This window comes from Protopterus annectens, chromosome 1.part1 (genome assembly GCF_019279795.1).
Source record: "Protopterus annectens isolate FY-2018-M chromosome 1.part1, PAN1.0, whole genome shotgun sequence".
Classification (NCBI taxonomy): domain Eukaryota; kingdom Metazoa; phylum Chordata; order Ceratodontiformes; family Protopteridae; genus Protopterus; species Protopterus annectens.
Genome location: NC_056726.1, coordinates 1,164,360,603 through 1,164,376,456, shown reverse-complemented (window position 1 = coordinate 1,164,376,456; position 15,854 = coordinate 1,164,360,603). Strand labels below are relative to the sequence as shown.

The following is a 15,854-nucleotide window of genomic DNA, read 5'->3' as shown; positions in this document are numbered from 1 at the left end:
AAGGTAATTATTGGTGAATACAGGGAGAAATGGATGTCAAATATTTAGAATGGCAGTATAAAAAAAAAGAAAGTTGCATACCAATACATTATGGTGAAATGTTATTATCAGATCAAGAAATTAAGCAGATATTAAAAAAATGGACAACCTTTATAATACTTGAGATGTACTGAATGTTCAAAAATGTATTAGAATAAATTAGATGAGACAATTTTATCTCAGATAAACATTAGATGTATAAAGTCTAACATAACTCCTCTCAGGTAGAATAAAAATGGCCCAACATAACTCCTCTCAGGTAGAAGTAAAAATGGCAATTAAAAAGCCTATGGTGGTAGTGTAAAGTGATACAGAGCTGACTACAGCCAAGGTTACATGAGGTCAACCAGCAGGTGCATTGCTTGACGGGACAGCAAGGAGGATCCACATGTACATCTGGGGAGGGGCATTTCACCTCTAAAGACATGGCCTCAGTTACAGTCCAGAGGCTCATCATGATTAGACAGCGCAGGAAAGACATGGGCATGTGTGCTGTGGTGGTACAAAGAGCCCACAGTATCACAAAGCATGAAGTTAGGCAAGAAACAAAATATACTGCCATTGCTGGGATACCAGTGAGAATGCCTGTCATGCTCATGGCTGCCTGGATGACAGCCCCAATGTCTGTTCAAAGGGATGACTCAGTCAGTAGGCATGAAGACAATCGTCATTAAAAATGGAAGCTAAAATATTAAAAAATGATAAAATGGGGGCCCGAATGCCTTTTCTAGTGAATTCTGGCGAGACTCACGTCACCACAACTTATTAGCTAAACTGTTTACTTTGATTAGAGAAAAATAAATATGTTTGCATTCAGTGAAACTGGCTAGAATAAGACTTGTTCCAGAAGATAAAAGAAACACTGAAATTCAGCAATGTGTGGGTCAGATTCCAAAACACTGATCTTGGGAGAGTGCACAGCCTCTGTCATCCCTACTTCCCTATTCTGAACAGGAATAGCCAACCTGCGCTTAGGGTAATGAAATAAATGGGGCCTACTATGCCCAGATAAGATAAGGCAGTTCAATAACATTCATTGTTAATGAATGAACCACGTTACCTCATATAAACATAAGGCTGAAGCTGCCAGGTCTGACATACAGATGAAGCTGTATGGCCATAAGGCACTTAAAGTGGTAAAAGCAGGCTTGTTGGCCAAAATAGCTAGCATGCCTGCATTTACAACATCAAAGCAGAAGGACATGAGAGTAGCCCATTAGTCTTTGAGGGAATACAATCTGTTTTCTTCACAACACACTTAAGTAACCCATTCCCCAAGGAGTTAGGAAAGTATCACACTACTCATTGCAGCGCATGGTCATACTCCCCGGCAGGCCTACTTCTCCTGATTTGTGCAGTACAGCGCCACCTGTATGTGGAACTAGATATGCAGGTGATCCACCTTCCTACCAGGTCCTGCCAGTAGTATCAAGTTCTAGATACAGCTGGAGATTCCACATCTCTGAGAAATTAATTTGTATTTGTGGGCTTCACCACTGATTTGGCCTCATATATTGGTGAACCTAGTCAATGTGCCAAATTTGCTGTAGCCTAATTCCTCTTTTGGAACTGGATCCAGTGCTCTTCCAGTTCCCATTAGTATACTCTGAACTGCAAATGGTACAGCTCAGTCTTCTGGACATGTAAAGATGGACATTTAAGTCCACCAAACTTTCTAAAATCTGGCCCTAATAGCTGATTTCATCATTAAATACAGACATCAAAAATTCCAGTAAATATACTGACTCTTATATTAGAGATGATCTTATCTAAATTGTTTGAAATAGATAGAAAGGGGCCATTAAATGGCTAACCATATATATATATATATATATATATATATATATATATATATATATTTTATATATATATTTTACATACATATATATATATATATATATATATATAATTAGATAGAGATATATATGTGTGTGTGTGTGTGTGTGTACACACACACACACACACACACATATATTTTTATGGTTACCTATGAAAAGATCGAGCATCTGAAATATCGAACACCATATGGTCGAGACCATATGGTCGATATTTCAGATGGTCGATCACTGTAAAGTAATAAGAAAAAAACAAACAAACAAACACAAAGATGTCATTGCAGGGGGGCCAAGCCCCCCTGCATCCCCACACACCCCCTATTTAAATATACCAACTCCGAGATTGCGCTACACCAACAATACAGCACAGAACGGGAATTATTCCTTTTCCCTGCTGTAGCATTTTTAAATGGGTACAATTAAAAGTTCTTCACACACATGATAACTCTGGTGTAAATGTGTGTCTAGCCAACCAGTTATCAAGACTAGCCTTATAGACTGACAAATAAGTACTTTGCTTGGCCAGCAGTGGTAATTTATTCCCATGGGCTAGGAATACACTGAGTTAGAAACCTATCCCTCCAGTGAGGTTTTTTTTATTTGTTGATATAAATTTAAATCCCTAGTGCAAGTATTTGCAGAACCACTGATTTTACAAAGAAATAGGAGCCCAGATAAGATTTGATCTTTCATGGCTTGAAAAGTGAGACAAAGATTACCTCTGAGAAGTTTATATGCTTCTGAGTATAAAGGGGGTTGTGTTAAGCTACTGGGATAATTGAAAAAAAAAGAAAGTTTTAATTTTCTTGGTTAGAAATCTGTGCAACATTTCCAGTTTAACAATATGCTTGGTTTTGTACATAACTAAAGGGGTACTGTATACATTTGCAAGTCTGATAGTGCAGAGATAGGATGACTCTTCTGTATCTCAAAGAATTAAATGAGCTTGACAGAAAGATTTCCTGACTATGGTGGAAACATGATGATTGAAGGAAAGAAAGGTGTGAACATAATTATCAGGGTTTCTTATGACTGTATATGTCTGAAATCCATTTATAATACATGAGGTGAAACTACCTTTTTTGCTAAATGCTGCATTTTTTGTATTTAGTTTGAAACAGACAAGCATACACACACACACACACACACACACACACACACACACACACACACACACACACACACACACACACACACACACACACAGAGCCATGTTTGTCTGTGTGTGTGTCTCTCTCTCTCTCTCTCTCTGTATACACACATATATATATATATATATATATATATATATATATATATATATATATATATGTGTGTGTGTGTGTGTGTGTGTGTGTGTGTATCGGTCATAGGTTCATAGGTAGGTACTAGGCTATCTGTCCGAAGGCATTTATAAGCCTAGCCAGAATGTGTTGGCTTTCGCCACCCCCTTAGATTAGTTCCCTGTGCATCTGTCCAGCAGAGCCACTGAAGTGATCCCCGGGGTAAACTTTCTGTTTCCCATCCACTCGTCAAAGTTTCTCTTGAAGAGTGTTAGCGAGGAGCTCTGCATAATGTAGATTGGAATCTTGTTCCAAAGCATGGGAAGTCTCTGTGACAGGAATCTATCCCTCCAGCACATCCTATTTACTGTTGTGGTGAGGTTTAGATCCCTAGAGCGTGTGGCTTGTGGGGATAAGCTTTTCATTAGGTGGAGCATGTCGATCAGTTCTGGGTTGGACATGGCCTTGTATGTCAGGCAGAGATCACCTCTGAGTAGGCAGTATGCAACCAAGTACAGCTGGAGTTTCTTCAGCTGAGCTGCATAGGGCATCTCTTTGAGGCCAGTGATCCTCTTGGTTAGGTACTTCTGTGGCCTTTCCAGCTGTTGCACTTGTCTTGTAAGATACATCCCAAATGGGGCATTGTACTCTATGATGGGACTGATGAGCGATGAGTAGAGGGGTACAATGACCTCTTTTGATCTGAATGCAAACCCTTTTGTAATAAGGTGAGCCACGTAGAAGGATTATCTAACCACTTTGGCAATGTGATTATCAAAGGAGAGGTTACTATCTACTTGGGTCCACAGATCCCTTATTATAGTCCCCTTGAAATTATTGAAATTGCAGTACATCAAACCTCTGATCATCAAGGACCAGAAGATTAAAGTCCTGCAATATCGAACCCTGTAAATGGAAATCACTATACAGGGTGGAACAAGAACTTTACCATTCTGTTCACTGTAGTGCGATCTTGGAGTTGCTATATCTAAGTAGCATAGGGTGCTGGGGGTGCAGCTCCCCTCATGATGGGTGCTGGGGGGGCTTGCCCCCCTGCAAAAATGTGAAATAAGAAGTTTACACTTTTAAGTTTTTATTTTTTGGGGGAGGTTCGGTATTGCAGAATTTCAGTCTACAGATCATCAATGATCAAAGGTTCGATCTTCTGCAATTTTGTTACTTTGAAGGGGACCGATATATATATATATATATATATATATATATATATACATATATATATATATATATATATATATATATATATATATATATATATATATATATATATATATACACATACACACACATATATATATAAATACATATATATATATGTATGTATGTGTGTGTGTGTGTGTGTGTGTGTGTGTGTGTGTGTATACAACCATCTATCCTCAAACCCTTTTCCCATTTTGTACATGGGGTCGGGGTGTCACTTGAAGAATGACAATCATACAGAGCCACGGTTACACCACTATATATATATATCTTTATATATATATATATATATATATATATATATATATATATATATATATATATTTATATAAATAAGAAACCTACACATACATATATATATATATATATATATATATATATATATATATATATATATATATATATATATATATATATATATATATATATATATATATATATATATATTTATATAAATAAGAAACCTACACATACGTACATATATATATATATATATATATATATATATATATATATATATATATATATATATATATATATATATATATATATATATATATATATATGTATATATGTGTATATATATATATATATATATATATATATGTATGGATGCCTATTACAAGAACGAAAGTTCAGTACTTCGAACTTATAACAGGAAGTCTCACTTCTGCGAAAGTTTACTTTGACGAAAGTGAACATTTCCGTAAGTGCACTTCACCAAAAACACCGCAGCACAGTGGAGGTCATAACAAACAAGCTATGTCCTTCACTATGGTGTGATAGTCATGGACCTTAGGGTTAGGGCAAGGGGTTAGTTAGTAAAGCTATCCCCTTATCCTAACCCATGCCCTAACCCTAAGCTTCATGACTATCCCACCATAGTGGAGGACATTACTATGTCTTTCACTGCGCTGCAGTCATCACGGACCTTAGGGTTAGGTCACGGGTAATGGTAAGGGGATAGCCCTACAGGCTATCCCCTTACTATGACCCGTGCCCTAACCCTATGGTCCGTGAGTACTGCACAGAAGTTCAGTGCAGCACCCATTCGTTGTACTGAACATTCGCGTAAGTGCACTTTTGATTAAGTGCACTTTCGCTGCAGTAAGCATTCCATGCACTATTTCGAATTAGTGAAAATTCGATCTAGTGTATGGAACCCATATATATATATATATATATATATATATTTATATATATATATATATATATATATATATTTATATATATATATATATATATATATATGTATATATATATATACATAACAGTATACTAACCTCGAAAAAGGGCATAGCAAAATTAATTTAAAATGGGTGGCTAAAGCCAAACACACTCTGGCTAGGCTTATAAATGCCCTAGGGCAGATAGCCTAGTATGAACCTATGAACCTATATATTTGTCTACTTTAGAAGACCGAAGTCCCACTTACCTGACTTTCATAATGCTGAGATGAAAATGCAGGCAACCGCACATCACCGACCTCCCAGAACGCTGACTTACAACTCCCGGTAAGTAACCGCTTGGCCACATTAAAAAAATAACTTAAAACTGAAGCAAATTAAATCCACCCATGTGGGGGGGGTTGCCTCCTAATGCCCCTATGTGGGGGCTGTGCCACCTACACCTCCCCAACTAAATATACCAACTCTGAGATCGCACTACCTCGGGGCAAAGTTAAACATGGTGGCCAAGTGGTTACTTACCTGGAGTTGTAAGTTGGTGCTCCTGGAGGCTGCTGATATATGGTTTTCTGTGTTTTCAGCTTGGTGTTATGAAAGTCGGGTGAGTGGGGTTTCAGTCTTCTAAAGTATGTGTGTGAGAAAGATTGGGAGAGTGAGAGCAATGTGTGAGTGAATGCAGGTATGAATGAGGAAGTGACTATGTGTGTGTGAGAGAGATCGGGAGAGTGAGAGCGATGTGTGAGTGAATGCAGGTATGAATGAGGAAGAAACCGTGTGTATGAGAGAGAGAGTGAAGAGTGAAAGCGAGTGAGCGATCCTCTGGCAGCAGTTAAGAGGTGGGTGGTTTCATAAGGGGAGGGGGTTACTTACAGAATAGGTAAAGTAGGGTTAAGTGTGTGCGTGTGCGCGCGTGTGAGTGTGTGTGTGTGGTGTGCGTGTGTGTGTGTGTGTGTGTGTGTGTGTGTGTGTGTGTGTGTGTGTGTGTGTGTGTGTGTGTGTGTGCGCGTGTCATACCTCTAAACCTCTTAGAACAAGAAATCTGGACAAAGCCATAAATAAAAGTGATGTTCTTCGTGTTTCACTGTTGCAGTCATTACATTTGGGCAATCCTGCTGGCAGGTTGCTCCCACTCGGCCCGAATTCCAAAGTCCCGGGTCCCGTGCCAGCCAATCTCATCCCTTCCCTGATGTCAGGTCGTCAGGGGTACAAAAGATGCAGCCAACGCCATTTTCTCCAGTCTTTCTTGCCGTGCGGTGCCCGAAGCAGAAGCAGTTCGCAAGTGCAGGTCGGCCTTCTCCTGAGATTTTCGTGTACGAGTTTCAGATCCAAAGTCTTCAATAAAAGCTAAGTACCCCATTGGGGAAACTTTTTTCTTGCTCCAGACCGATATCAGAAAAAGTTAATAATTGTATTTCTTGTGGAAAGCAAATACCTCATAAGGACTTTCATTCTTACTGTATTCCTTGCCTAGGCCCTGATCACAACGTTGCTAGTTGTCGGTTTTGTGCTAGATTTAACCAATGCACTATTAAGAGTCAGTATGATTTTGCTTTAAACTATTTTGGACGCCAGTTTAATTATCCAGGAATGTCGTCGGATAGCCATCCAACTACCAGAGTTAAAAAAAAAACGCAAAGAAAAGGAGAGAGATAGACAACCGAGGCCCAAAACCGACTACAAAGGTTCTCCCAAGCCAGTCGCCGGTTCTCAGTGAGGCGCTTTCGCAGCCCCTGATGCCCGCAACTTTAGAGTCACAGCCTACTACCGACTTGCACGTGGAGTCGGCCATGCCGCTGGAAACTCAAGGTATTGGAGCCTCGGATACTATTCCTTCAGATGGATCCGGAGCCACTGAGCAGGCACCGGCTTCTGAGGGTGTATTCAGACCTAAACATCTTTACATTAAGCCAACCTCAGCTTCAAAGGCAAAGACTAAAGCACCTTCTAAAGCAAAGAAAAAAACTCAAGAGCCGCGTGGACAGGCCTCTATGCCCAAAAAACAGATGCTCAAAATGGCCGAAGACTTAATTACCTTGATCAGGGGTTCCCATCCCCCTCCTGATAAGAGACCTAGGCAAGAGACTGACTATGAATCTTCAGATCAGGTTTCTATTTCTTCTGATTCCTCCCCTGATCAGGAATATTCTCTTCCCCCCTATGATGATTCTGATGCTGAAGAATCTATACCTTCAGCTTCTCCTCCAGAGGACTATTCATTTGGGGAAACCTTGCATACCATCAGGGAGCATTTCCACTGGGAGAGCCAAGATTTTTCAGAATCAAAAAAGAAGCTCAGGGATTTCCTTTTACTACCAACTAGCCATCCCACCTGTGTTAGATTTTGTAAATGATGTGTTTTCGGAGTCTAGTCTTACCCCTGACTCCTTACCTCCAGCTCCTGTTAAGCCTGACAGATATTACAGGGTTCCTGACTCTCATAAATTCCTTTTTAAAAACCCTGCTGCAGACCTAGAAACTATTTCACAGGGTCCCAAAGGAGTTAAGGCTTCCACTGCAAAAAACCCTACCCCCTCTGACAGAGATTCTAGGGCACTGGACAGATGGGGAAAAAAAGGTTTACACATCTGCAACCTTGGCTATAAGGCCCTTAAACTGTCAGTTTCATATGCTCAAATATCGGCAACATGTCATGGCATTGCTTAAACAGAAAATGTTATTAAACTCTGAATGTGCAGAAAACAAGGCAATGCAGGATTTATTGCATTCAGCTAAACAAGTTGGAAAGCATACTTTGCAATGTGGTTTTGATTCTTTGGAGGTGTCCTGCAATGCCGCAGTTACGGGTTCTGTAATTAGGAGGCATGCTTGGTTAAAGGAGCAAAAACTGCCTGATCATGTCAAAGTTAAATTATTAGATGCACCTTTACAGCATGATACTTTGTTTGGTGTTAAGGCAGAGGAGGTGTTAAAGAAAATGGAGGACAAAGCTAAATCTATGCAAACTGTCAAAGATTTTTTACAAGTACAGCCACCTAGGTTTAGTAGACACTGGCATACAAAGAATTGTTCCTTTCCTGTGTCAGACAGACCTCAAAGGGGCAGATCCAGATTCCCTAGAGGTAGAACCCAGGTGCAAGGTTCCTACAGGTCAAAGCAATGGGGTGCTTCTACCTACAAAGTTGGAGAAGACAAATCACAACCATACAGGAAACAGTCCCAATGACTTCCCCCTGCCTACACCAAGCACTTATCTTCTTGCAGCACCCTTAGGGGAAAAATTATCACTTTTTTCTCAAAATTGGCACATTATAACCCAGGACAAGTGGGTTCTAAATATCGTGTCACAAGGGTACAAGTTCCATTTCCATACCCTGCCAAAGGCAAACGGCTGGCCAGATCTTCCAAACAATCAATGGGCAGAGGCACAAAAACAAGTCTCATCCCTCATGGACATGGGGCCATTCAACAAGTACCAGAGCAAGAGCAGGGACAAGGATTTTACTCGACTGTTCTTGGTACCCAGAAAGGATAAGACCTGGAGACTAATACTGGACCTATCAATTCCGAACACATTCCTGGATATACCAAAATTCAAGATGATGACTTTGCAGCAGCTTCTGCCCATGCTGGGCAAGAACGCTTGGCTGGTGACGCTAGACCTAAAAGAGGCATATCTGCATATCCCAATCAGACAATTATGCAGAAGATACCTCAGATTCAAGGCTGGCTCAATGCATTACCAATTCTCTGCACTGCCCTTTGGCTTATCTACTGCATCCAGGGTCTTTACCAAGTGCCTGGCACCAGTAATTGCATTTTGTAGACAAAGAGGAATACAAATATATCCTTACTTGGACGACTGTCTAATTCAAGCAGAGAACATGGACATTCTTCTACAGCATCTGGCATTTGTGAAAAGACTTCTAACATGCCTAGGGTACACAGTCAACAAAAATAAATCAAAACTAGTACCCTCCCAAGAGATAATATTCCCGGGTGCAAGCTTAAATACAACTGCCCAGATGGCTTATCTCATGCCAGACAAACAAAGGCAACTGACTACCTATTTCAAAATGTTGGCAACAAAGGCCCAGTTATCTGCAAGAAAAATTCTGCAGGCTTTGGGCTTCATGGCATCCTGCATCCTACTAATTCCATATGTAAGACTGCATATGAGGAAACTTCAATGGTACCTAAAAAAGTGTTTGGACTCAACATTGCCACAGCCTGGAAACAATGATTAATCTTATTCCCTGCCTACAACAGGAGTTTTGATGGTGGGCAAAGGCTTGTCACCAAAACAAGGGACAGCCATTTGCATTACCCCCAGCCAGGCATACACTAACAATGGATGCATCAGATTATGCCTGGGGGGATCACATGGCAGGAAGATGAATTCAGAGCACATGTTCCTCAACCCAAATGCATCCACATATCAATCAAAAAGAGATGCTAGCTGTTCAGAATGCCCTGACAGCCTTCAAGGACCTACTTCATCCGGGAAAACTACTGATAAAGACAGACAACACCACGGTCATGTGGTATATAAACAAGCAGGGGGCACACATTTTTACCCCCTTTGCAGACTAGCCATGACTTTGTGGGACACAGCATTAACTTACCAAGTACATCTGCAGGCACAGTTCCTGCCAGGAAGGAAAAATACTCTGGCAGACGAACTAAGCAGAAACCTCATGGATCCCCATGAGTGGCAGCTGGATCCACAAGTCTTCAGCATGATAACAAGGAAATGGGGATGCCTGGACATAGATTTATTTGCCTCCCCTCACAACTACCAGCTAAAAAGATTCTGCACAAGGATTTATCACAGACAAGTATGGAAAGTGGACATCCTATCTTTCAGCTGGAAAAACCTATCAGTATATGCCTTTCCCCCTCTACCTCTCTTCCCCAAGGTACTCCTAAAGGTCAGACAGGAAAAGCCAAAAATGATACTGATTGCCCCAGACTGGCCCTGCCACTACTGGTTTCCAATCCTAAAGAACTTGTCTCAATGCCCAGCTTGCACCTTACCTCAAATACCTCATCTACTGTCCGAGAAAAACAATCAGATCCTGCACAGCCAACTCAGGACTTTAAAGCTGGCAGCATGGCAGATAATGTAGACATACAAAACACACCTCTCAGTAAAGCTGTGATGGATGTCATTTTGGAGGCCAGAAGGCCTAGTACTATAAAATCTTATGCTGGAAAATGGAAGAGATTCTGTGCTTGGAACCAGGCACAAGGAACTGATACAGCTGTGCCAAATATTCCTCAGATTTTGCAATACTTAACTAAGATGCTGGACAAAGGCCTATCTTTTTCATCTATTAAAATTCATGCCTCTGCCATTTCGACTCATTACAATACAGAGCAACCAAATTTTCTCATCCCTTATTAAAACAGTACCTCAGAGGAGCCAAAAATGTAAGGCCTCCAAGGAGATCACCAATGCCTGCATGGGACCTCAACTATGTCTTGGAAAAACTCACCCTGCCTCCTTTTGAGCCAGCTGCTACTGCTGACATAAAGTTTTTATCTTGGAAAACAGCTCTGCTCCTAGCAATAACTTTTGCAAGACAAGTTTCAGAGCTACAGGCACTCATGGCTGTGGAACCTTTTATCATTTTTTATCCAGACAGAGTCTCTCTGAGGACAAACCCAACATTTATGCCTAAGGTGGTGTCCAGTGTGGCTCTTAACCAAGCTATTCATCTGCCAACTTTTTATCCAAATCCACAGAACAAGGGGGAGAGAATTCTGCATTCTTTGGACGTACACAAACAGCTTAGATTCTACTTGGACAGAACCAAAGTTTTCAGAAAGACAGAGCAATTACTAGTGGCGTATGCTGCAGGACCACAAGGAAAGGCTACCTCAAAGCAGACTATTTCAAAGTGGATAGGCCACTGCATTCATTTCTGCTACTTACACCATGGCAAGCCAGTGCCTAAGGGCATTAGGCCACATTCAACCAGAGGTGCAGCCACTTCAGCAGCCTTTCTCAGGGGAGTACCAACCAAGGACATTTTAGAGGCTGCTACTTGGAGTTCAGTCCACACCTTTACAAAGCACTATCATTTACCACTCTACTCTAAATCCAGGGCAGGCTTTGCCACTGAAGTCCTGCAGGGCCTCATAGTCACTTCTAAGGCTGTTTAGCTCCAGCCTCCCAACCATAGCTTTGGGACTCTACCCAAATGTAATGAGTGCAACAGTGAAACACGAAGAACATAGTACAGTTGTGTACACTTAACATAAATGTAGATGTTCGAGTGTATTCACTGTTGCAGTCCAGATTACCCACCCGCCATCCCCCTTTTCTTCTGATGGAACCTATCTTTCCTTCTCTGATTTATACAATTTATGTAGTACATTTGCTTGTAGATGAAGGTAAAGTTTATATTGGTGCATGTATACATACATATATATATATATATATATATATATATATATATATATATATATATATATATATGTATATAAATTTTGGCCACCCTTTTAGGGGGCACTTGACATCTGGGGCAAGTAAAACTGTAGAAAATGTTGTTGGCCACATCTTTTGTACCCCTGACGACCTGACGTCAGGGAGGGGGTGACGGCGGCCGGTGCAGGACCTGGGACTTTGGAATTTGGGCCGACTGGGGGCAACCTGCCAGCAGGATTTCCCAAATGTAATGACTGCAATAGTGAATACACTCAAACATCTACATTTATGGTAAGTGTACACAACTGTACTTTACCAATGCCCGAAAATAGGGACAATTTTAATAAATATTCGGTGCAGCAGTAGCGTTGTCGCCTCACAGCAAGAGGTTCTCCCATTCGATTCTCAGCTGGAGCTCCTTCTGTGTGGAGTCTGCATGTCCTCCCCGCAGTTGAGTAGCATTCAAAAGGCATGCGTGAATGGGCATGCCTTCGATGAAGGTTGGGCATCGAGCTGGCACCTCAGCACCGTAAAAATCTACTGCCAATCATTAGCGGACCGGAGTTCCGCTGTGGCGACCCCTAACCAGGAAACGTCGAAAGAAAAACAACAACAATTGCACTTACAAACTTAGAAAGTTGATAGAATAACAGGTTTTGCATTAGCATTAATTTTTTGAAGGATATGAATTCGGAAACTCAAATATCTGTCATTATTTTCTGTCTTCAGTCTTTAATAATTTGCCACTACTTTTGCTAAGCAATAATGATTTTGTGAAAAATGGACCAAAAAATGAGGCAAAAATCTAGACATTCTGCAAAAATCTGTACAGTTGAAAGGTATGTATGAAAAAGTCCTCATAAACACTGCATTTAATAACAAGATGTCTTAAACCAGCTTTGTTGATAGGAAGTAAGGAAGCAAAGCTAATAAGAAATAAGGAAGCATAGCTACAGTGTACAGTATTATGTTTAAGATTTTTTTTTGTTTGGAAGTGTTTCTAAAGTATTTTATATGCAAAGAAAAGTAAAAAAAAATACTAGACTGAGGCAAACATTTGACTAAGTGACATTTAAAAACAACCATATGTACGTGTTTCGTCTTACATACAAATTTATCTTAAGGACAGACTAAAAAATGGATCTCGTCTTTAACCTGGGGACTGCCTGTACAGATACAGATATGGATATAGATATAGATATAGATATAGATATAGATATAGATATAGATATAGATATAGATATAGATATAGATATAGATACAGATATGGGTGTTCCTAAAATGACTGAAACAACATCGACAGTAAAAAAAAAACTGTTAAATCAAGACTGAAACTGACAAAGACTGATACACAAAAATAACGACTAATTGAACTTATACTAGCGGAAGGGTTAATGCTCTTTCCCCACTGCTGTGCAATCTTGGAGTTGGTATGTATAATTAGCAGAGGCTTTTAGAGGGTGCAGGGGGGAGTCCCCCCCCCCCCGCAAAAAATAAAAAATGTGACAAAATCTAAGCACATAGAAAACCACTGAAAAATCTGACAAGATCAAAGCACATTTTTCAAAGTTTTAGCAAGGGGTCAAGCCCCTGTGCACCTTCTACCTCCTCTGCTAATTTTACATACCAGTTCTGAGGTCACACAGCAGCAGGGAAAGGGTATAAATCCCTCCCTGCTGTAAGTTACATTTTGTCAGTATTTTTGTGTTTCAGTCCTTTTCATTGTCTTCCTTATGTTTCACTCCATACAGGATGTGGTGAGTATGCAGCATATTGTTACAGACAAGTGTGGAAATCAAAACAGCTTTCTATGCTAAGACACAATGTGCATATGGACAACATGTTGTTGTGTCTTTCGGCTTTTCCCGATTAGGGATCGCCACAGCGGAACTCCGGCCCACTAATGATTGGCAGTAGATTTTTACGTGCCGAGTTGCCGGCCCTGATGCACAACCTTCAACAAAGGTACACCCAATCGTAAGTAGGCAGCAGATCTGCTGTGGCGACCCCTGACCGGGAAAAGCTGAAAGAGTTACTACTACTACTACTACAGGCAATATCTTCCATGTAAGCCTTCATTTAAAATTCAAGAATTTTTTTTTAAGGGCGAATGTAGGACATGGCCTTAATGATTACATTCCTATGAGACCCATTTTGAAAAAAAGACCACTGCATAGATAAAAAATTTCTTAATATGTTTTTGAATTTTGTGGATGTATTTATATGTGCATATATGTATTTATATATGTAATTTTTTAAATAATTAAAAAAAAAAAAAATCTTGTATTTTAAATGAAGTATTAGGTAAGAGGAATGTGTATCTTTAAGTATTTATTAAGAGATCAGGTGACCATGAGTATAAGAAGGGTGTTTAGACTGAATATAATATACACCTGAAGAAGCATCTATGTGAAAGCGCTTGTGTTTGTCTTCGATCGAATAAAAGTGTCTGAAGTTTTTTGGAAGAACCTGGAGCCTGGCCTGTGCTTATTTTATGGTTTTGAATTTGCGACAGCAAGTTGACTTCTTAGCCTTACGCTTTGTAAAGCTTCTTTGAATCAAGTCAGATTTGGTCCAAGTTGTTGCAGCTGATGCAAATCAACATACGACTGAATTCTGTGTTCATTAGGGTTGGTGGTCACATACTTAAACCAACCCATCTCTAATTTGACTTATTTGATACAATGTACCAGATGGATAGAGTATTGTCATTTTGCCATAGTATAAAAATATCTATAGCTTATGTACAGGATTCTGCAATTTTCTATTATTTTCTTTTATCATAACACTGAGATACCTAATGAAGATGTTCAATGGAATTTTACATAATGTCCTTTTATTATGTAATGCAGAACAGGAATGCAGCCTACTTTATGCATTATTACAGAGTGCATTTTGTTCTTTTAGTTCTAGCAAACTATACAGTTTTGCAAAAAAAAAAAAAGCATTTCTTAAAGTTTCTAGAACATGGAAAAATACTACCTGCAGAAAAAAATCATAGTTAAACTGCTTAATGTCATTTGATGAATGTAACATTGTAACATTTTATGGTATAATCATATGACTGATGAAATTTCACAAATTTTGATGCTAAAACATTATAGCATTAGAAAATGTAAAACAAAATTGAAGTGCCACCACATGTTATGAAGAGTAAATGCTCACTTTTTCATAGTACTGGTCAAAACTGTAGTCTAATTTTGTAGAGCCAGTTATGAAGCAGCAAATATTTGTTTAAACAGCAAGTGACTTCCAGGAATAAGTGAAAAATAGTATGGTTTGGTACTGAATTGATTGTGTCTTTGATAGCCCTTCACATAACTAATCAGTCTTCTCTTAATATCTCTTTTCATCATATACAGATTATTGCATACCAGCCCTATGGAAAGTCAGTTGATTGGTGGTCTTTTGGTGTCCTCCTCTATGAAATGCTTGCAGGGCAGGTAAGTGATCTTTAGTGTGTGTGTGTGTGTGTGTGTGTGTGTGTGTGTGTGTGTGTGTGTGTGTGTGTGTGTGTGTGTGTGTGTGCATGTGTGTCAGAGGCATATCTTTTCTATTGAACCTAGTTGACTTCTTTGATACTGTCACCAAGGTCCTGGATGAGGGAAAGTCAGTACATACAGCTTAGCTTGACCTGGCCAAGACCTTTGACACAATCCCCAACTCAGGCATCATCGAAAAGCTAACACAACTTGGTGTTAATCCCTACCTCATCAGATGGGTGGCCAACTGGCTCACAGATAGGACCCACAAGGTCAAAATAGTCACCACCACCTCCAACAGCAGACCTATCACTAGTGGTGTTTCCCAGGGATCTGTCCTGGGATCCCTACTGTTTGGCATCTACTTCTCAGAGGTCCAGGCAAAGAGAAAGGGCCTGTTGCTGACCAAGTTTGCAGATGACTGTAAGTTGGGTGCTGTC

The 15,854-nt window shown here is 39.9% G+C and overlaps 1 protein-coding gene across 1 annotated transcript in view; it reads left to right on the top strand.

The window, feature by feature from the left end:
- Positions 1–15,854, top strand: part of PRKCG (protein kinase C gamma) — a 4,166,346-nt gene that overhangs the window by 3,780,597 nt on the left and 369,895 nt on the right. The window contains exon 15 of the mRNA XM_044080462.1: positions 15,295–15,375. Coding sequence (XP_043936397.1) covers positions 15,295–15,375 — 81 coding nt within the window. The remainder of the gene's footprint in view (positions 1–15,294; positions 15,376–15,854) is intronic.